The 22,532-nt window shown below is 42.2% G+C and overlaps 1 protein-coding gene across 2 annotated transcripts in view; it reads right to left on the minus strand.

The window, feature by feature from the left end:
- B3GLCT (beta 3-glucosyltransferase) overlaps nt 1-22,532 on the minus strand; it is a 113,757-nt gene that overhangs the window by 82,204 nt on the left and 9,021 nt on the right. For both annotated transcript variants that reach the window (XM_023208776.2, XM_023208777.1), the window contains exons 2-4: nt 16,340-16,389; nt 8,235-8,274; nt 1,759-1,868 (exon numbers count right to left, since the gene is read on the minus strand). In XM_023208776.2, coding sequence (XP_023064544.1) covers nt 1,759-1,868; nt 8,235-8,274; nt 16,340-16,389 — 200 coding nt within the window. The remainder of the gene's footprint in view (nt 1-1,758; nt 1,869-8,234; nt 8,275-16,339; nt 16,390-22,532) is intronic.

Here is a 22,532-nt window from a genome sequence, read left to right on the forward strand (position 1 = left end):
AAAAAAAAAAAAAAAAAAAAAAAATTTTTTTTTTTTTTTTTTTTTGAGACAGAATTTTGCTCTGTCATCAGGCTGGAGGTGCAGTGGTGCTATCTCAGTTCACTGCAACCTCTGTTTCCTGGGTTCAAGTGATTCTCCTGCCTCAGTCTCCTGAGTAGCTGGGACTACAGGCGCACACCACCACACCCAGCTAATTTTTATATTTCTAGTAGAGACAGGGTTTCACCATGTTGGCCAGGATGGTCTCGATCTCTTGACCCATGATCCACCCACCTCGGCCTCCCAAAGTGCTGGGATTATAGGCATGAGCCACTGCGCCCAGCCAAAAAAGAAAAATTTTTAACTTATCAAGCTGCTCCTATCTCTGACTACTGAAAAACAATCTATCTATAGCATATATTACTTTCCTCTCCCTTGAGAAAGCATGTTGTTTCAAGCAGAGCAGCCCAGAGAACCTGGCTTTGCAGGGACACAGGACAGTTCGATACAGTTTATATATAAAGCATTTAGAGATTAAGCGTAATAAACCCTATTTCCAGCAGCTCCTTGCCTTGAATACTGTTAAGGCTGTTTATGTTTCCACTGACATTTCTGACCCTTTATTTTCCAGTACCCATGAAGAGAAAGAAAGCAATCTGTCAGGCACATATGTCTCTTGTCACAGAGTTCTTTCCTGGGAGAACAAAGGGATAGCATTTATCTACAGGCGAGCACTTCGGTCTTGAAGGCCATCACAACATGGTGCAGAGGTCTTGAGGGACTTAGCTAAAGAAAGAAAGCACCTATAGGGCAGCATAAGGTAGATCCTCCCTCACTCCAAACCTCCAGCATTATTCAGAGCAGCTTTATATTCTGTTCATGCCTATTTTAAATGTTATTAAAATGTACCTACATGAGTAGATTTTTCTCTCCATAATCCTTCTGGAATATTACATTATAAATCAAATCAAAAGTTAAATTAATGACATCCAATTAAAAAAGCAGATTAACAGACTCATAGAGGAAGCATTGCACTAAGATTAATGAAAATGTTATTCCAACATGAAAATTGCCTTGGAACTTGTTACCAAAATTTTGAACGTTAATTATCTCTATTTTAAGCCTTGCCTTTAAAAAGTTATTTCTTCTACTTGCTTTTATCATACTTCGTGACAAATCCACAGTTGCCACACCCAATTATATAGTTCTCTTAAATTTATACACACACACACACACACACACACACACACACACACACACACACAAATAATTCTGAATATGATAATTTGGGCATTAGGAATTAACCAAAACATTTTCTTTCTTTTTTTAGAGACAGAGTACCACTCTGTCACCCAGGCTAGAATGCAGTATTGTATCGTGGCTCACTGCAACCTCTGTCTCCTGGGTTCAAGCGATTCCTCTGCCTCAGCCTCCTGAGTAGCTGGGATTACAGGCATGCATCACCGTGCCTTGCTAATTTTCGTATTTTTAGTAGAGACGGGGTTTCGCCATGTTGGCCAGGCTGGTCTCGAATGCCTGACATCAAGGGATCCACCCACCTTGGCCTCTCACAGTGCTGGGATTACAGGCGTGAGCCACCACGCCCAGCTGACCAAAATATTTTCAACAAGAAATACTCAATATTAAATAAGCAAAATGAGCCAGAGGAGTTACTCTCGTCTAAATAAAAACTGATTCTCCACAGATCCAGTGTTTTGGAAAACATCAAGGTAATCAAGAAATATGGAACTGGCAGACCCCCCAGCCATTGCTACGTACCTGTGTAAGATCTGCAGCCTGCTTTAAGATGCTTTTTTTTAACTGTTCTGCTCTCTTTGCATGAAAAGAATTACTTTGACTCTGGATGACGAATACAATTTCTTTTAAGTCTAGAACAAAAAAAATTTAGTTTTCAGGCATTTCTTTTTACACAATTATTAAAACAAACTTGAAAACAAGTGAAAAAATAGTTACAAGGCAAACCTTTAGGCAATAAACTCTTAAGGGGAAAAAAAATCAATATGTACGTAATTCTAGAGACAAAATTTTCCCTCTTTTTAAACTGTTTGCCAAACTTCCTTCCTTCAAGTTAGCAAGCAAATAAGCTGACTGTACCAGACCCAGTCTATGGCACCAAACTGAGAATGTGCTCCTGCATCTGTCAGAAAGAATGACTGCAAATGTATGAAAACATCTAGAACGCTAATCTTCCTAGTAGCTGAAAATCTAACGTTCACAAGTAGCTTTTTAACAATTCCCACACAATCCTACACTGTGCTACCTGTTAAGAGTTGAAACATGTCCTCCAAAGTTCATATTGTTTTAAGTCCTAACCCCCAATACCTCAGAATGTGACTTCATTTAGAATTGGGTCTTTACAGAGATAATCAAGTTAAAGCGAGGTCATCAGGGTAAGCCTTAATCCAATCTAACCAGTCTCCTTAGAAAAAGGAGAAATTTGGACACATAAACGACACACACAGAAGGAAGATGGTATGAGGAGACACACAGAGAAAATGGCCATCTACAAGCCAAAGAGAGAGGCCTGGAACAGATCCTTCCTTCCCAGCTCTCCAAAGGAACCAACTCTGCCCACACCTTGATGTCAGACTTCTAACCTCCAGTACTGTGAGACAATACACTTCTCTTGCTTATACTAAGCCATGCTTTGTGGTACTTTGTTATGTAGTCCTAGCTCACTACTACACTACTTCAAGAATGTTCTGCATGGCGCTTTAAGGTGACACTCAACAGTAACTGCCCATCTCCCAAGAGTTCACAAGGGTTTGCAAATAAGTAACTCAATAATCCCTACCCTACCTCATAAGGCACCTAGCCAGGATTAGGTGTTATCTCCAGGAAACCAGCCACAGCAATTCCTCAGCAACAGGGCTTTAGCACCAAGTCTGCATAAAGACCATCTACAACACCACATGCTGGCAGTATTCGCCAGCCTGCTACAGATGCACCTGAAGGCAGCCAGCTTTTTACAACGGCGAGCAGGAAGGAAACCCGAGTACGTCCTGCCCACAAAGACCATGAGAGGGCTTGCCAACGGCGGTAGCAAGGCTGCACCCCAGAGAAACACGTTAGGCCTCCCCAGGTTCTGAGCCTATAACAAAGAAATGGATAAAACAGTGATTGCGTCAGCACCCTGCCACCAGACAAGAATGCTGGCAGAGGAAGGTGCCACACAAATTGTAGCATTCAGCCAGATAGTCAGCGAAGCCATGTGGGGTTGTTGCTTGTAGTAACTATATAATACATATATATAAATATATAATATATAGTAACTATAAAAATCAATAGTTTGCAACAATATAAACATGAATATATTAAATTGGTTGGTTCCTTGGGAGAGCTGGGAAGGAAGCTCTCCCCCACCAAGAATCTTTCTCTTTAACACCTCAGCTCAGAGACCCTAATTTGATTTTAATTTTATTCCATTATATTTGATGGTTCTTATGTTCTATTCTATAGCTCCATTCATTTCTTCACTTGCTCAAATATTCACACAACAGATAGTTCCATAGTGTAGCCATCTAGATTCTAAAAATAATCTAAAATGCTCTTTGGTTAAAACTCAATGAAATATGTAAAAGGAAATGCTGCACAGCCTACTGAATATGACCTAATTCCTTTCCTTTAGGAGTTTATATAAATAGGAACATTCCATATACCTGTCTCTATTTTAAATCAGCTTCTCAGCTTTATATGTTGGACACATGGGTAAGACTTAAACAGGTGTCTTCAGTTTCAACTGAATTCTTATCTTGGATGTACTACATCTGAAACATTAATATAAACTGACACATCTAAAGAGGAGTTATAAAAATGTCTTCTTGTTAAGAATGGAGTAAATAAGCCTCAGAATGTAATTTTCCAAAATTTAATAAAAAGGATGCACATTCCCAATGTCTTTTGGTACAGAAATTCCACTCTTATTAATCATCCTTGAGAAACTCAGATGTGTGCACAAGGATGTATGACAAAAGTGTTTACAGTGGCACCGTGTAAAACAAAAAAACGGGAAGCAACAAAAATATCCACTAACACAATATATTAACTGGAATACTATGCAGCAATAAAAATCAGTACTACATGTATCAATCCAGATGGATATGGCAGATAAATCCCAGAGTTATAATGCTAAAAAAAGCAAGCTGCAAAAGAATATACAAATCAATAGTTTGCAACAATATAAACATAAATATCTTAAGATGTATATATACCAAACATATACACACATAGTATGTGAAGGTATAAAAGATTACATGAGTATGATAAATACTATATCAGGATAATGGTTAAAAGGTTTCAGCTGTGTTAATGGTATTTAATGTCTTCATCTAGGTGATGTTTTATTTCTTAATCGAATGAACATATAATACATGAATGTTCATTATATTATTCTCTGTATAACTTCTTACATGTTCAAATCATTTCATAATACATTTTTTAAAGAGCAGATTTCTCTATCAAAAGGTTAATCCTAGCTGGGCATGGTGGCAAGGACCTGAACTCTCAGCTACTTGGGAAGCTGAAGTGGAAGGATTGCTTGGGCCCAGGAGTTTGATGTCAGCCTGAGCAACGTAGCAAGACTACATCTCTAAAAAAAGAAAAAGAAGTTTAATCCTGCACTCATCATTCATCACAGTAACCAACTCCTGCCACTTCTACCAGCTCAGCAAAGCTCCCACTGTCTTCTCATGAAGACAACAGCACTTCCATGCAGGGAAGAGGATTTGCAAGAAGATTAAAAAGCATATTCTTCCCATACATACCTAGGTCATGTCCTGTCAGTTGTGTCTGTCCTCTTTTTAACATAGCTACTAAGAAATCATGCTGGCCTCTCCCTTTTTCTTATACTTCAATCATGCACGCTTCATTCATTCATTCAGCAAACATCTTCTGAGTACCTCCTCAGTGTAGAGCTCTGTGATATAAGAATGAGTGAGCCCAGTTGCAGCCCTGGAGTGTCTGAGCCTCGTTCAGAGGCAGGCCATTAGAACACAAAGCAGTAAGAGGAAAGCCAGAGCTAACTGAGCACAGGGCACTGGAGCCCAGAGGACCGGGGACGAGTGCAAGGTAAGCTTCCGGGAGGAGGTATGTCCTGAGTTTCCTTTAAAAAGCAGCAGACACACACACCCAGGGTAGCAGATCAGTGCGATCACCACAAAGCCCACAGCCTGTGATACCTCTGCAGTATCCCTGAGGGAACGACCATGTCTGTCAGGCATTTCTGAGAAAAGGAGCGGGGCAGGGTACAGTAGCTGATAACGTTAGAAAGGGAGGCAGATCCGTTAAGTCAAATCATGAGGGATTTATATACCATGCTGAGAGGCTTGGGCTCTAGATTAATACTTTCAAACGAGGGAAGGGCCTCAGGAGTGAAATGGGGTCCCAGGCAGTGGGGCCTTCCCAAAGGAGGGAAGGAGGACACTGTCCCAAAGATGGGGGAAAAAAGGTGTGGGAAGACCGTCCCCACAGAGGCAGTGGTGAAAGTTTGGGACAGAGAATCAAATTTAGGGCCGGAAAATACTAACGGTTAGATATGGCCAAGGAACAGGATGCAAGGGGGGTATTACCGAGGACAAGCCTGAAGGGGAGGGAGCTCCTGTAACCCAGATCATAATGAATGCCGGAAGTTCAGACATGTTAGCCCCAACCCAACCCAGAAAAGAACTAGGTTAGTACAGTTTGTACAGTTGGGTGCTGAAAACAGCTTATGTGTTTAAATTGCTGCATTCTTCACACCAGTACCAAGAAATATTTCCTGACATACAGCCTAAGCCATCCCTTCACTGGATCACATTCTGGCCGAGTCCAGGTCCCAGAGCTTATCTTGGTAGCTGTCTTCTCTGTATGCCATCCAACCACCTGACTCTTCAGCTCCTGCTGCCCAGTCGACGGAGCTAAATAAGACAATTCCACGATTTCCTTAGCATCTTGGCTGCCCTTCTTTAAACTCACTGCAATTTGCCTTCGGCAAACACTGTCACAACTCAAAACGGATCGTCACTGTTCCTCCTCCAGGAATGCGCAATAAATGGGCCGCACACTAAGTGCCGGACAATGATAATCAGAGCGACAGGCTAGAAAGGGAAGATAAAGAAATTAGTCAAGGATACGTAAAGGGCCAATGCAATGCCAAAGCCAATGGTGAGTGGCAGAGAGTGCTCAGGAAAGGCAGCAGGGCAGAGAGATAGATAAAATAGAAAACAGATGCTGGAGAGCAATGATTCTTCTCTGAAAGCCCGAAGAAACCAAATGCTCTCCATGTCTTCAGTTGCTGAGCACCTACCATGGGCAAAGCACTCTACTGTAAAGTGCTCATCTTCCTGGTCAGAAACTACCTAGAATAATGGGTTTCGTCATGCTGGTGTTTTTCTGATGAGAAACCAGTATGATGTTCTTCTGATAAAAGCTGAGTAACAAGCAGCCTTAGGATTTAAAGCTGAGGGATAAATATGCATGCATACACACACACCCGAAAACACACATGCACAAAGCGCCACTCCAATTATGTTTACTTGCTGAGAATAATCATACGCTAGTGAGTCTATCAATCGGGCAGCAAGCAGAAGGAGAAGCAGTGTCCCGTGCACGGAGGCGATCTCCCAGCTCTGACCGTGAGCCACGCTCTCGGTGCCCTGAATCTACTGTTGTTGCTGCCACTGCACAGGATCTTTAGTAGCCTCCTGGTCTTGTAGGCTCACACAAAGCTTGTGACAAAGAAGCCCCCTGGGTCTTTTTCAGATGAACTGATACCAAGTCAGGTTTCGCTCGACTTGCCATGTGCAATTGCAAGAATATAAATTTACTTGTCCAAGGTAACTTCCCCTTTGTAGTTTCAAGCCCATGTTCCAGACTTGCATCATTAATTCATTTAATAACCAGAGACTCATCTGCTCCCATAAACTACAAACAAATGTTCAAACATACCAGAGTTGGTAGCAGGAAAGAAAATCTCCACATGGAAAGGTGTGGCTAAACCATACAGGGTGTGATAATACAGAGAAGAAAAAGCAACAAATTGACGTGGTTCCTTAAATATAGCTGCTCTCAGACCCCACAGACCCTAACACAGTCCCCTGTGGGCCCTAGATACGCCTCCCCAAAACAGGTCATCCTCCCACTTCCACCAGGGGGCAGGGCAGGCTCTCCTGCACTTCTGTACCCCTCAGAACCCAGGGCCAGGAAGAGAAGGCCTAGAAAGGAACACTTTCCTTTCTCCTTTTCCCTCTTATCTAGAGCTCGCCTTCCAGGTCTCCATGGAAAATAGTGGAGAGGAAGCAAGAAGAGTATATTGTTCCCTTCTTGTTTCCTGGAACTCAGGCTTATACATCATGAAACTAGAGGTGAGCCAACCACCTGTGTCTGCAGGGAAACTTCTCCCACGGACCGCACACCCCCTGACATCATGGGCCTCTTGTGAGGTTCCACTGCTTCTGGTGTCCAGGTCCTGGCTCACTGAGTTCCAGACTTGGGTCATTCTTCCTACTCTGGGAGGAAACACACTGACTAAGTTCATACCTTTCAGGGACAGACTCACCCCTACACACAGAGGTGTGGCCTTACACACTGGGTATGCTTCCGATGAATTTTTTTTTTTTTTTTTTAAGTCTAACCCATGGTCACATTCCTGAAGATATTTACAATATATGGCGGGGTGGGTGTTTCAAAAGGAGTATAAATAAGGAATGGGCTATGATAGAAGTATAATGCCTTACAAAGGAAGGGCTTACAGCTTCCAGGCCAGGATGCTTGGGACGAGTCTGGCAGACGTGACTGGTGAGCTGACTCCTGAAAGGCATGGAGGTGTCTGCAGGCCAGCGAGTGTAGAGCCTACTCCCGGAGGGCATGTGTAAACACCAATTTTTCCTTTTCTCCCACACTGTGTGGGTCCTTAATAACAGAGACCACGTCTCCTTCCTCTCTGCATTTCCCCCCAGAGCCCACCAGGCATGGGGCTTTATCCTTATCAGAAGCTCAATGAATGATGCCAGAGGAAATTAAATCCAACATATCTCACTGAGTCAACAGAAGTCCACCACATGCCAACATGTCCATCTGAGAAGTGTTTGCCCCACATCTTCAGGAGAACAAACGTTAGGCTGGGCCAAAGACAGACTATTTGGACAACAATATTTACCCCATAAATAAAATCAGAAAAAGAATCACTTCATGGAAATATAATTCATACAAAATACACCTGAGTACACACTCTTAGGTTAAAAAAAATCATTACTTACCTAGGTCATTTTTCCTTGATATACCACTTTTCTCCAAATCCTGTATTTTAAATGAAAGAGAAAAAGATGAATCTCGGTACATAATGAAGCCAGCAATACACTGAGTAAACATGCATGGTGCATGGTGTGTATCGGTACATGGGAGGAAGATTTGAAAACGGGGGCTTGGAAATACTTCCCTAAAGAAATGAGACCGAAACCTAAGGGACCACGGAGCAATGATGTACTTCTGTATCATGACAGACCTCTTAGGTTGGGCTGTGCCCTTCTCATGCTATCTTGGGCAAGTCGATTGAGCTGAAGCTCTTTCCTACTGTATAAGATGCAGTGAACGCCTAACTGGTTCATGATATTCTCAGGAGGGTTCATTTTTAAAGCCCTGTAAACCATAAAGCATTATGAACATATCAGAGGATAGTCTTGATTCTGGCAGGGTGCTCCTCATGAAGATGAGTTCCACTAATTACCGCACTTCATCATCTTTTGGGTGCAGACATACTGTCTTCCAGAATGTTACCACAATGTTCTCTCCTACCTGAGTAGTAGTCCCAGGGGCCTGCACAGGGCCTCGGAGGCCAGCCCATGGCAGTCACTAGAATTCAGGAGCACAGATGCCGGGTGCAATGGCTCATGCCTGTAACCCCAGCACTTTGGGGGGCTGAGGCAGGTGGATCGCAAGGTCAGGAGTTCGAGACCAGCCTGGTCAATACGGTGAAACCCTGTCTCTACTAAAAATACAAAAATTAGCCGGGGATGATGGCGGGCGCCTGTAGTCCCAGTTACTCAGGAGGCTGAGTCAGGAGAATCGCTTGAACCCAGGAGGCGGAGGTTGCAGTGAGCTGAGATTGTGCCACTGCACTCCAGCCTGGAGGACAGAGCTAGACTCCATTTCAAAAAAAAAAAAAAAATTCAGGAGCACAGAAGGGGCACCGTAAGAGCTGGAGAGCTCCAGACATAGAAATCTGGATGTGGGCAGAGAAATACCTGACCTCGACTCTGTGTAAATCAAGGGAGGAACTCTCAAAAGATTTCTCTGGCAAAGTGCAAAGCGTCAGCAGCTAAATCTGCAATTTTCATTGTCTTCTCTGCAGACTAAGAAGGAATTTTCTCCCTAATTGCCCTTTCCTGCTTTCAACAGCCATATGCTATAATTATGACAATTGGACGGTGGCAAATATCCTCCGATTTTCTTTACAGACTGCAACAAGAAATGTGGTCGTGAGCCCTTACCAACAAAATTGGGAGCAGCTTAAAAGCCAAGAGATGTATCCACAGAGATGCATCCTCTAAGAATATCAAAGGGACCATGACAACACTCAGGGAGGAGAAAGCTAAACACAGGGGAGCGACTACCTTTAGTGGCATATTCTGAAATTATCTTTGTCTCCAGACTAGAAATGCCACTGAGTAGAGGAAACCTATAGTTATATGCTGATTTGTTAACGCTCAGGATGGATCACGTGACACCTAACTTAATCCTGATAAAACACGTAGACTTGGAAGAAATTACTTTAAAAGACTGGAAAGCTCAATCCAGGTCGCTGAATGCACTGAATCAAAGCCAGGCTATCACCGTAAGTCAGCATGTGCAGACTTACTCTAAACGCCACTCTTGACCAGGAAGACAACCTGCCCTCAGGGAAGGGGCCAGCCTCAGCTCCAGAGGAGCCATTTGGCTCCACTGGCAACCCACCACCTGCCCCAGGCCAAGCTGCCTTCTGGATGCCACAGCTGAGGCTCCTAGAAAAATAGAATTGTTAGATCTAAAAACAGCACTGGAGATGATTCAACCCAGCACTCCCCTTTTGCAAATGAGACAGAGGCTCAGAAAAGATAAATCATTTTCCCAAGGTCCACCAGTCATTCTGGCCACAGAACCAGAATTACAACCCAGGTCTCCTAACTCGGTCCCAAAGCTCTTCCTCACACTACCATGATAACGCCTGCCCAGCCTTCCTCGGGAGGCATGCTTTAGAAAATATACATCATTAGATGTGAACAGATTTTGAGAGTGAGCTAAAAAATAATATAGAAAGCAAAAGTCACCTTTATCAACAAGTTGGAAGATGAGAAATACCCAGAATGCTACAGTTCTAGACTGAGCAACTGAAGCTGCGAAACCAAATGGACTTTCCATCAGATAGCTATCTTTGTGAAATCAAAGAAAAGCAACGAAAATGATACATCCTTCTCTTTGCTATTAAGCACAGCAGCTCTGTTGACTGACACAACAGCTAGGAAATGATTAGCCATTTCAAGTGGTTCAATCTGTAAACTGTAAAAATAAAATATGCAAGAAACAGTTGAATTAGGTGAATTGAGATGGAACCAAAATGGTCTTGACTAATTTCCCCTGTGAGAAACAAAATTAGACTAAATTAACAGAACAATTAAAATTCTGTCTCCAGCTTCCCTTGTGAAAAGACTTAGTTCTTCCTAAGATGAAGGAAACACATGGTTTGTTTTATTATTTCTGCTGCCACATGTTTCTTACGCTATCAATATGAATCAAAATGTGCTCACTGTCAAGGTGTTATAAGTCAACTGAATTGCTATTCAGATACAAAAGAGATTTGCTGTTAATCTCTACCCCACAGACAGCTCCTATGCTAGTCAGGAAAACGCATATTAAAGTCACCCTTTGACACAGGTTTTATTTTTCAAGTCACAATAGATTTGAACACTTGCAATCCATACATGTAATGCTTAGTTTGTAAGTCCTTCATTAAAAGAAGATAAGACATCCTCAAAGAATTTGATACGGAGTATTTTAAAGGAAAGAGGAATAAAATGGAATCTCCCACCAGTGCCCTAGAGACTCTGAATAAAATAATCAGATGTGTTCATGATTACACTCAGTTGTCCGTGGGCTCTAATTCTGCCTGTACCAACTATCTCAGGCCTGTTTCAACCAGAATAGGAATAATAATCACAAGACCCACTTCACAAGATTGTGTTGTAGGTTGAACAAGATAGTAAAATGCCGAGCACAGGGTCTGCACAAAGCAAATGCTCAATAATTATTGGCACCTACCCTTTTTTCATCATTATCATCAACTACTTCATGTGAAGTCAACTACCTCTACAACAGAAATGTAACGGACAAAAGCAGTTCCTCTTGACTTTGATTTGTTCAGGTAGGAAAGATGGCTTACGCAACCTCTTAAAAGGCTGCTTATAGGATTTGTTGTTGTCTTATCAGGTAACATGTAAACAGGACCTGGCATTGTTCTAAGCTGTAAACAGGCACACTTAATCTTCAAAACAGCCCTGTGAGGTAGGTCCTATTACCCCATCTTACAGACGAGGAGGCTGAGCACAGCGAGGTTCACTAAGTCCCACAGCTGGCTAGTGGTGGAGAAGATATGAACTTCAACACTTTGGGCCGGGCGCGGTGGCTCACGCCTGTAATCCCAGCACTTTGGGAGGCCGAGGCAGGCAGATCATGAGGTCAGGAGATGGAGAACATTCTGGCCAACACGATGAAATCCCATCTCTACTTAAAAAAAAAAAATTAGCCGGGCGTGATGGTAGGCGCCTGTAGTCCCAGCTACTCAAGAGGCTGAGGCGGGAGAATGGCGTGAACCCGGGAGGTGGAGCTTGCACTAAGCCGAGATCGCGCCACTGCACTCCAGCCTGGGCAACAGAGCAAGACTCTGTCTCAAAAAAAAAAAAAAAAAAAAAAAAAAACACACACAGAACAAAGAACTTCAACACTTTGGTTCTCACGACCAATGTTAACCTTATGCCTGTCATTCAGGACTCAAAGTCACAAGGACTTTGAGTGCTACCACAGGACTAGGTAGCACTTTAAATGTGTCACAAATGATCCTCATTATTGCCAAATACACACATCATAATGCATAGGGCTGTGTAATATAAAACAGTAAAGTGAGAAATATTCAAGGATTCAGAAAATGTGGATTCTAACTTTACGTTTTAATAATCATGTGTTTAGGTGATGAATCACATTTATTGATTTGCATATGTTGAACCAACCTTGCCTCCTAGGAATAAAGCCTACTTAACTGTGGTGGATTAGCTTTTGATGTGCTGCTAAATTTGGTTTGCTAGCATTTTTGTTGAAGATTTTTGCAACTATGTTCATCAGGGATACTGGACGTTTTCTTTTTTTGTTGTGTCTCTGCCAGGTTTTGGTATCAGAATGATACTAGCCTCACAGAATGAGTTAGGGAGCAGTCCTTCTTCCTCTATTTTTTGGAAGAGTTTCAGTAGGATTGGAAGCAGCTCTTCACACACCTGGTAGAATTTGGCTATGAATCTATCGGGGCTTTTTCATAAACCACATGATCATCTGAATAGATGCAAAAAAAAAAAAGGCTTTTGATAAAATTCAGCATCCTTTCATGTTAAAAACTTGCAACAAATTAGGCATCAAAGGTACATACCTCAAAATAATAAATGCCGTCTATGACAAACCCATAGCCAACATCGTACAGAATGGGCAAAAGCTGGAAGCTTTCTCCTTGAGAACAGGAACAAGACAAGGATGCCCACTCTCACCACTCCTATTCAATATAGTATTGGAAGTCTAGCCAGAGCAATCAGACAAGATAAATAAAAGGCATCCAAACAGGAAGAGAGGAAGTCAAACTATCTTTCTTCACAGACAGTAAGATACTATACCTAGAAAAGATCTAATAAACTTCAGTAAAGTTTCAGGATACAAAATCAATGTACAAAAAGCAGTAGCATTTCCATACACAAATAACATCCATGCTGACAGCAAATCAAGAAACCAATCCCATTCACAATAGCCACAAAAAGGCCAGGCACGGTGGCTCACACCTGTAATCCCAGCACTTTGAGAGAGGCTGAGGCAGGTGGATCACTTGAGGTCAGGAGTTCGAGACCAGCGTGGGCAACATAGTGAAACCCCATCTCTACTAAAAATACAAAAATTAGTCAGACGTGGTGGCAGGTGCCTATAATCCCAGCTACTTGGGAGGCTGAGGCAGGAGAATTGCTTGAACCTGGGAGGCAGAGGTTGTAGTGAGTTGAGATCACGCCACTGCATGCCAGCCTGGGTGATAGAATGAGACTCCCATCTAAAAAAAAAAAAAACAAATAAGTAGCCACAAAAAAGAATAAAACACCTAGGAATACAGCTAACCAGGGAAGTAAAAGATCTCTGAGCATTACAGAACACTGCCGAAAAAAATCAGAGACAAAAAAAAATGGAAAAACATTCCTTGTTCATGAATAGGAAGAATAAATATTGTTAAAATGGCCATATTGCCCAAAGCAATTTACAAATTCAATGTTATTTCTATCAAACTACCAAATGACATTCTTCACGGAATTAGAAAAAAAATTCTAAAATTCATTTGGAACCAAAAAGAGCCCAAGTAGCCAAAGCAATCCTAAGCCAAAGAAACAAAGCTGGAAGCATCATATTACCTAACTTCAAAATATACTTCAAGGCTACAGTAACCAAACAGCATGGTACTGCTATAGAAACAGACACATAGACCAATGGAACAGGTTTGAGAACCCAACCCAGAAATAAAGCCACACACCTATGACTATCTGATCTTTGACAAAAACAAGCAATGAAGAAAGGACTCACTATTCAATAAATGGTGCTGGGATAATTGGCTAGCCATATACAGAAGATTGACACTGGACCCCTTCCTTACACCGCACACAAACATCAACTCAAGATGAATTAAAGACTTAAATATAAAACCTAAAACTATAAAAACCCTACAAGAAAACACAGGAAATACCATGTGGACTTTGGCCTGTGCAAAGACTTCATGAGGAAGACTACAAAAGCAACTGCAAGAAAAACAAAATTTGACCAGTGGGGCCTAATTAAACGAAAGAGCTTCTCCACAGCAAAATAAATTATCAACAGAGTAAACAGACAACTGATAGAATGCAAGGAAATATTTGCAAACTATGCATCTGACAAAGGCCTAATATCCAGAATCTATAAGGAATGTAAGCTAATCAACAAGCAAAAAACAACCCCATGGGCAAAGGACATGAACAGACACTTTTCAAAAGACGACGTACATGCAGCCAATAAGCATACGAAAAAAAAAATGCTCAGCATCACTAATCATTAGGGAAATGTAAATCAAAACCACATGAAATACCATCTCACACTAATCAGAACAGCTATTAATATTAAAAAGCCAAAAAATAACACATGCTGGCAAGGTTGCAGAGAAAAGGAACACTTACGGCTGGTGGGAATGTAAATTAGTTCAGCCACTGTGGAAAGAGATTTTTCAAAGAACATAAAATAAAACTACCATTCAACTCAGCAATTTCATTACTGGGTATATACCCAAAGGAATATAAATTGTTCTGCCATAAAGACACATGCACACATATGTTCATCACAGCACTATTCACAATAGCAGAGACATGGAATCAACCTAGATGCCCATCAGCAGTAGACTGGATACAGAAAATGTGGTATGGATACACCATGGAATACTACACAGCCATAAAAAAGAATGAGAACATGGACTTTGCAGCAACATGGAGCTGGAGGCCATTAGCCTAACCCAATTAATGCAGAAACAGAAAACGAAAAACCACAAGTTCTCACTTATAAGTGGAAGCTAAACACAGTGTACACATGGACACAAATAAGGGAACAATAGACACTGGGGTCTATTTGAGAGTGGAGGCTGGGAGGAGAGCAAGGATTCAAAAACTACCTATCAGGTACTATGCTTCTTACCTAGGTGACAAAATAATCTATCCATCAAACCCCTGTGACATGCAATCTACCCCTGTAACAAACCTGCACATGTACCCCTTGACCTAAAACAAAAGTTGAAAAGAAAAAAAAAAATCATATGACCTTGGTCAAATCAGGTAACTTCTCTGAGGCTAAGTTTTCTCTGTTGTAAATGGGAATATTTGCTTTAACAAATAACAGGATCATTGAGAAGATTAAATTATATGTGTGACATGCTTTATTAATCATAAAAGGTCTTAAAATCGTAAACAATTAGTATTATCATTTCCCCCGTGTAAGAATCTCATAGCACAGTTAAAATACTCTGTTGATAAAAGAAACATACTATTAAAAAAACGCATTTACACCAATTGTGGGGTAAAAAATAGAGTCAACTGAGCTTTAACTAATATGACAAAAAAACAACTGACATTTTAAACTACTGTTTTTCTTTTTTACGTGCTAAACTGATCTAGTGCAAAGCCCAACTAATAAACATTTAGAGCTGTTCCCTGACTACAACCAATGATTAAAACACAGCAGCTCCGAGACTGGGATAAGCACTGCCTGCTCTCTGCGAGTCCCCTGGCCTAGCTTTCTGGTTCTGACTGTCTGATGGTAGAGTCACCTTTGGGGTCTCCCACCCAGCCCCCAGCACACCCTCTCACACATTGCCACCTTCAAGGTGAGACTAATCAGGTTTCTGTGACATAGTAAAATCCTTTCACAGACTGAGATAATTAAACCCAAGGTTAAGATATTTGGTAAGACTGGGCCGGGTGCAGTGGCTCATGCCTGTAATCCTAGCACTTTGGGAGGCTGAGGTGGGTGGATCACCTGAGGTCAGGAATTGGAGATCAGCCTGAGCAACATGATGAAACCCTCTGTCTACTAAAAATGCAAAAATTAGCTGGGCATGGTGGCGCACTCCTGTATTCCCAGCTACTGGGGAGGCTGAGGCAGGAGAATAACCTGAACCCAGGAGGTAGAGGTTGCAGTGATCTGAGATCGTGCCACTGCACGCCAGCCTGGGCGACAGAGTGAAACTCGGTTGCAAAAAAGAAAAAAAAACCGGTATTTGGTAAGACTGGGAAAAACTATGGTATCCTTGCAAGACTATTAAAATGTACAACTCTATGTCAAAACACCTTTTTTCTCAAAATAACTTTAAAACCAAGTTGATAAGCCTTAAATATTAAAGGAGTTTTAAAAAGCAAGTCTCTCTATAGGTTGCGTTAGGGATTCAAAATGTGTTTACCAACATTATATGAATTCGTGTAACAATAAAAATGATAACAATTGAAGAAAGAAATGATTACAGTTCCCATTAGGGAAAATACAAATGAATCTTGGGAGGAAAAGGTTTGATCATTGGGATTAGTACCTGAGACTGCTTCACGTCTTTCTTTGTATCCTCAGAAGCCAAACCAAAAGCTGGGAAAAAAAAGAAACATTTTTACATTAGAATTAGCAATTCAGGTTAATTCTTATATCCAACAGTTTTGCTTATAATAAAAAAAAGATACTTTAACAAGACATATTTTGCTCATTTTTAAGCAGCTGCATTGCTGCAAACTTGTTATTACTGGCTTTCTTCATCTCAGACCTAAAATTATTCATCAACACGAAGCCAACATGCTTCAGCTACCAAGCAAAAGAAATAGTACACCAGACAAATTCAAATCTGTGTATGCCATTTGTGTCTATAGACATAAACCATAAAATAGATGTGTACAAAATACTACTTCTTAGAAACTTTAAGTCTGGTGCCTTCTTAAGCAAAGGGGAATTCCTGAGAATCCGGGAGGAAGAAGTACAAATTCTCACCCTCAAAATCACTGCCAGAGCCTGGCAGGCAACAGAGCTAAATTTAGAGCAAGTTTTTTCCTAAGGGCTGCAAGGTTAGAAGTGTGATGCAGACACTGCTACCAGCAAGCACAGAACCTACTAAACCCTAACAGAACCCTACTAAAGCAATGGGGCTGGGAGAGTGAGGGGAATTAAAATCACTCTCCATTTAGAATGAACGAATGTTTTGAGTCAGAGCCATAATAGACAAAGATATCCCTAGAGCCACATTTAGGCTCTGCATTAAAAATAATAACAACAACATGACAGTAACACTCTGAAAATATAAAGCAAAATGACAAGCCAAACAGGAAGCTTAACAGAACAAAAAATAGTACCCTTCATTTTACAGTACATTCCTCCTCAACAGCTAAGACGAAAGCATTGCAGAGTTCACTTTCTCCAATTAGCACTCACAGGAGTAAAAGGCAGTGCCATAGGGCAATGATGTACTAAAAGAGTGGGAGAAGTGACACCAGGGAACAATAATGTACAAGGAGTGTCAGCAGAGGGCCTCCTTGGTGGCAGAGGAGACCCTACTCAGAAGCAGGAGACCACCTCACCCATTTGGATCCCTTCTAATTCCTCCCCATCCCCACCCCCAGACATCCACTGCCTCAAATATTGCATTAACATTTGCTCAAAAGAAAGAATCCAAAACATCTTCACACTAAGAAGCAAATGACTAACATGGTTCCATCGTTTCCATTTCCAGAATGACATTTCAAAAGGCAGGGTGAAACTGAAATCTAAGCCATATGAACCTCTATGTGAACAATTTAGATAACAGTAGACATTACACAAGGCCTCCCTGAGACCACCTCACATAAAATAATAAATCCCCAATTCCACACCCTCCTTATCCACCTCAGTCTGCTTTACTCTTCTCCAGAGCACTTATCACCAACTGACATATATATTTATTTATTACTTGTCTTACATGTCAGCTGATTATAAGCTCCACAAGGGCAGGAATACAGTTATACTGGGTTTTGGCCGGGGTGGGGGAGTTTGTTTTGTTTTTGTTTTGGAGACAGGGTCTCACTCTGTTGCCCAGGCTAGACTGCAATGGCACAATCTCAGCTCACTGCAACCTTCATTTCTGGGCTCAAGTGATCCTCTCACCTCAGCCTCCCAAGTAGCTGAGACTACAGGCATGTATCACCATGCCCAGCTAATTTTTGTGTTGACAAAGTTTCAACATGTTACTCAGGCTGGCCTCAAATTCCTGGGCTCAAGCAATCCGCCCACCTCGGCACCCCAAAGTGCTAGGATTACAGGCCTGGCCTACTACCCTACCAGGAATACAGTTTTATCTACTGTTTGCCTCCACACCAAAAGCACAGCTAGCACACAGAAGGAACACAATAAATACGTACTTAATAAACGAATGAGTGAAAGTCTTCACTATGTGGGACCCTAGGGTCACACCACAGAAGGACTGCCTGCTCCCTATACTACGCAGCGCCAACCCAGTAGAACAAAGAAGCTTAGTGCGTCTCACCTTTATTTTCAACAGGATCTAATGCATTTTCTCACTTTACACACACACACACATACACGGAAAAACAAACCCCAATTGTTACTTCAAGTTCTAAGCAGAAAGGAGAGATTTAATTGCAAAGCCATTTAAATTCTGCTTCTGGGTACTTAACTTTTTGGTTTTATTTACTTCTAAGCTAATATGCACATTTAAAACCGTGCAGAAGATATCAAAAACAGAATTACTTATGAAATATCACACAGGGAGGTTGCAACATGTTAACACATCTTAGCACCACAGAATTCCAGAAAATAGAAGATTCTGAGAACTTGCAAGATACAAAAACTGTGATCAAACTAATTCATGACTTTGATTCAAAAATCCATCTCCCGCTGAGCATGGTGGCTCACATCTGTGTAATCCCAGCACTTTGGGAGGCCAAGGCAGGAGGATCCCTTGAAGCCAGGAGCTTGAAACCAGCCTGGGCAACATAGGGAGGCCTTGTCTCTACAAAAAATAAAAAAATTAGCCAGACATGTGGCCGAGCATAGTGGCCGATGTCTGTAATCCCAGCACTTTGGGAGGCTGACGCGGGCGGATCGTGACGTCAGGAGTTTGGGACCAGCTTGGCCAACATAGTGAAACCCCATCTCTACTAAAAATACAAAAATTCGCCTGGCATGGTGGCAGGTGCCTGTAGCCCCAGCTACTAAGGAGGCTGAGGCAGAAGAATCGCTTGAACCCGGGAGACGGGGATTGCAATGAGCAGAGATCACACCACTGCACTCCAGCCTGGGCGACAGAGCAAGACACCGCCTTTAAAAAAAAAAAAAAACCAGTTATACTAGAGCATGCCTGTCATCCCAGCTACTTAGGAAGACAAGGTGGGAGGATCCTTTGAGCCCAGGAGTGAGCTATAATCATGCCACTGTACTCCAGCCTGGACAAGAGTGAGACTCTGTCTAAAAAAAGTCCATCTCCCCCTCCCCAATTAATTCCTAATTTCAAACAAGGACAGTCAAATATCTCTGGGGTTAGAATTTCTTCTTTTATCAAATAAAATAACTTTCTTAATGTAACAGGTCCAGTAGCACCATCTAATAACACATGTTTACTTTTACCTCACTTTTTTGCAAGGCCAGACTGAGCTATATGACCACAAAGTGCATGTGAACACAAAAGTCCCTAGCCCTTAGAATGCAAAATATAGTGCAGGGAAGGTATCTTTATTCAGTACTGGTTCTTAAAATTACTAATGTATCACCTTTTGTAAGTAAGCAGCTAATATTATTTGATGATGTAACTATTTTAAGTAGGAAGTACATACAGGAAAGATATTGCCAACACGTCAAATAAATTTCACAAATTCTGCTTGTCGTAATCAACACACCATTCCTTTAGCCAGACAAAGCTTAACTGAGCTAAGTTAAACTAGATTCTAGCTGTGTCCAAAAATATAGACCTAGAGTTAAAATATCCATTTAAAAAAAAAAATCCAAACCAAAAAAGCCTGTCATTTCTCATCACTCTGCTGTGAAATATAAAATTCCTTTTTCCCATGATAGATACAAATTATAATATTTAAAACAATGACATAAAAAAATGCATCAGAGTTACTTTCAGTTGTAGGAGCAAATCATAAAACAAGATAATCCTTAGAAAAAAATACCAGTTGTTTTTTGTTTTGTTTTGTTTTGAGACAGGTTTCACTCTGTTGCTCAGACTGGAGTGCGGTGGCACTATCTCAGCTCATTGCAACCACCTCCATTCAGGTGATTCTCTCCTACTTTAGCCTCCTGAGTAGCTGGGATTACAGGCGCGTGCCCTATGCCTGGCTAATTTTTGTATTTTTAGTAGAGATGTGGTTTTGCCATGTTGGCCAGGCTGGTCTCAAACTCCTGACCTCAGGTGATCCGCCCACCTCAGCCTCCCAAAGTGCTGAGATTACAGGCATGAGCCACCATGCCCAGCTGCCAGTTGGTTTTATCTTTACATTTCTATAATCTAAAGAAATCAAAAGAAATCATCAAGGAACCAAATGTGGCCGGACGTGGTGGTACATGCCTGTAATTCTAGCACTGTGGGAGGCTGAGGCAGGAGGATCACTTGAGGTCAAAAGTACAAGACCATCCTGGGCAAGATGGTGGGACCCCATCTCTCCAAAAAAAAAGAAAAAAATTAAAGCTTAGCCAGGCTTGCTAGTGCATGCCTGTAGTCCCAGCTACTTGGGAGGCTGAAGTGGGAGGACTCCTTGTATCCAAAAGCTCAAGGCGGCAGTAAACTATGATCATGCCACTTCACTCCAGGCTGGGTGAGAGAGAGAGACTCGGCCTCTTCACAAAATATAAATAAATAAAAATAAAAAGGAACCAAATATACTGTGAAGGCACAGAATATGCTATACCACTAATAAATCCAACCTTAAAATAACTAACCATTTACAGAATTCTTACCCATAAAAATCCTGGTTTCACTGAAATGAAAGAGAAATGGTGCAAAGAGATGAGCAAAGTGAGAAAAATTAGCAAGGGAGGTAAGAAATTGCCTGTCACCTTCAACAATGCTAACAAGAGTGCATACTGCAATTTGAGTCTGGGCTGGTGAGTGACAAAGAAAAGGAGGAGTGAGGGAAAGATCTCTCCATCCTGCCCCCAACCAAAGGGGCACACAGAAGTGGCTACCTGAGGCTCAGTGTTAGCTGTTTGCTTTCATATTAATTTCCAGATTCAGTAGGGAAAATATTGTTGAAAATTTGGCCTTAGTGCTTTAATGTGCAGTTGGAGAAATATTCCAGGGTCAATCATGCTTTATATACCAAACTGCTGTTTAAAAGTAATTTCCCCTTTTCTATTTTCAACATGAATTCTGGTAAATTGCAACAGAGAACTATATTTAAAGTGCAAATCAGGGCAGGCAATAGAAATCGGACCTTTTTCACGATAACTTTAAATAATTCAAGTCAACAAATGTGTTAGCACAACTAGACGGAGAGATAAATCAAGATTTTACAACCAACCTGGGACTAAGATTTATAGGCCAGCCTAAGCCCCCGAGTGTAAGAAAATTGGTGAGTAATTAATTGCAATGCATTTAAGCAGCACTAATCAACTATCTTTCCTTGTTCCTGTGAGGGAGCAAGGGACCCCCATTCCCACGCAGGAAAGATGATTGTGCCTTCTACCTCCTCATTTGATTTTGTTCCAATTCTCTTAATTCGTTTTCCCAAACTTTCCCAGGAACATCTATCATAGAAACCAAATGAAATACTAAAAACAAGAAAACCACTAAACTGCCAAAAAACTCCACCTCAGAGAGCGCTGTCAGGAACCAATGAGATAATGCCTAAAGCCCTTGGCATCAGCTCAGAATACGTAAAAAAGCTTGGCCAACAGCTGTGGCCATGCTGGTGACCACAATGATGATGACTGGCAGTCTGGGAAGTGTCTAGGTGGTTGCCTGCCCTGCACAAAAGCCAGGAGGGCATAAAACCCGGTAGCTGCGGCTCTGCCACCCAGGCCAAAGCTCACAGAGAGCCGTCTTGGAAGCACACACGGCTCAGGTACTCCTTCCAGGCTACGCAGGCTGCCACTTCTTCTTTAACATGCTGGGGGAGGAAGCCTGGGGCTTCACTTTCTTTCCTGTGACCTACTTACAAAGCATGTCACCCAGTCGGCTCCAGCCTCCAGCAGCTGCCTCTCTGTGGAGCTTTCCAGGATTAATTCCAGGTCCTCCAGGGGGCCTTAAGCTCCAGGCTGCATGGTGCATAGCCAACTTACTTGTTTCCAAGTACCCACTTTGAAGAGAATCCATGGCAGCAGAGGGACGGAAACACACACCCCTGCAGCCCAGCGACAGAGGGAAAGTCTGCCTTTTCTCCCCCCTACTGGGACAAATCCACTGTCCCCTGTCCCCACAGCAGCAGACAAGCTGGGTAGCAGCTCCATTTACCACGGAACACCACCTCCAACCATGGGATGGAAGGCCCCGCCACTCCATACTTTTTTTTAAAGGGCATCGAGTTTTATTCTCTCCCTCCTGGGTTTTATACAGGGCAGGCCAAGGGCAGGGCCAACACACATGGTGGCAGAAATACCTCAGAAGAGGGAGTGACCCAGGCAGGGTCCCTTGACGGGAGACGGTGACCCGGCCGGGCAGGGACCCCGGTAAGGAGGGGGTGACCCGGGCAGGGACCCCTGTGAGGAGGGGGTGACCCGGGCAGGGACCCCTGTGGGGAGGGGGTGACCCG

This window comes from Piliocolobus tephrosceles, chromosome X (assembly GCF_002776525.5).
Source record: "Piliocolobus tephrosceles isolate RC106 chromosome X, ASM277652v3, whole genome shotgun sequence".
Classification (NCBI taxonomy): domain Eukaryota; kingdom Metazoa; phylum Chordata; class Mammalia; order Primates; family Cercopithecidae; genus Piliocolobus; species Piliocolobus tephrosceles.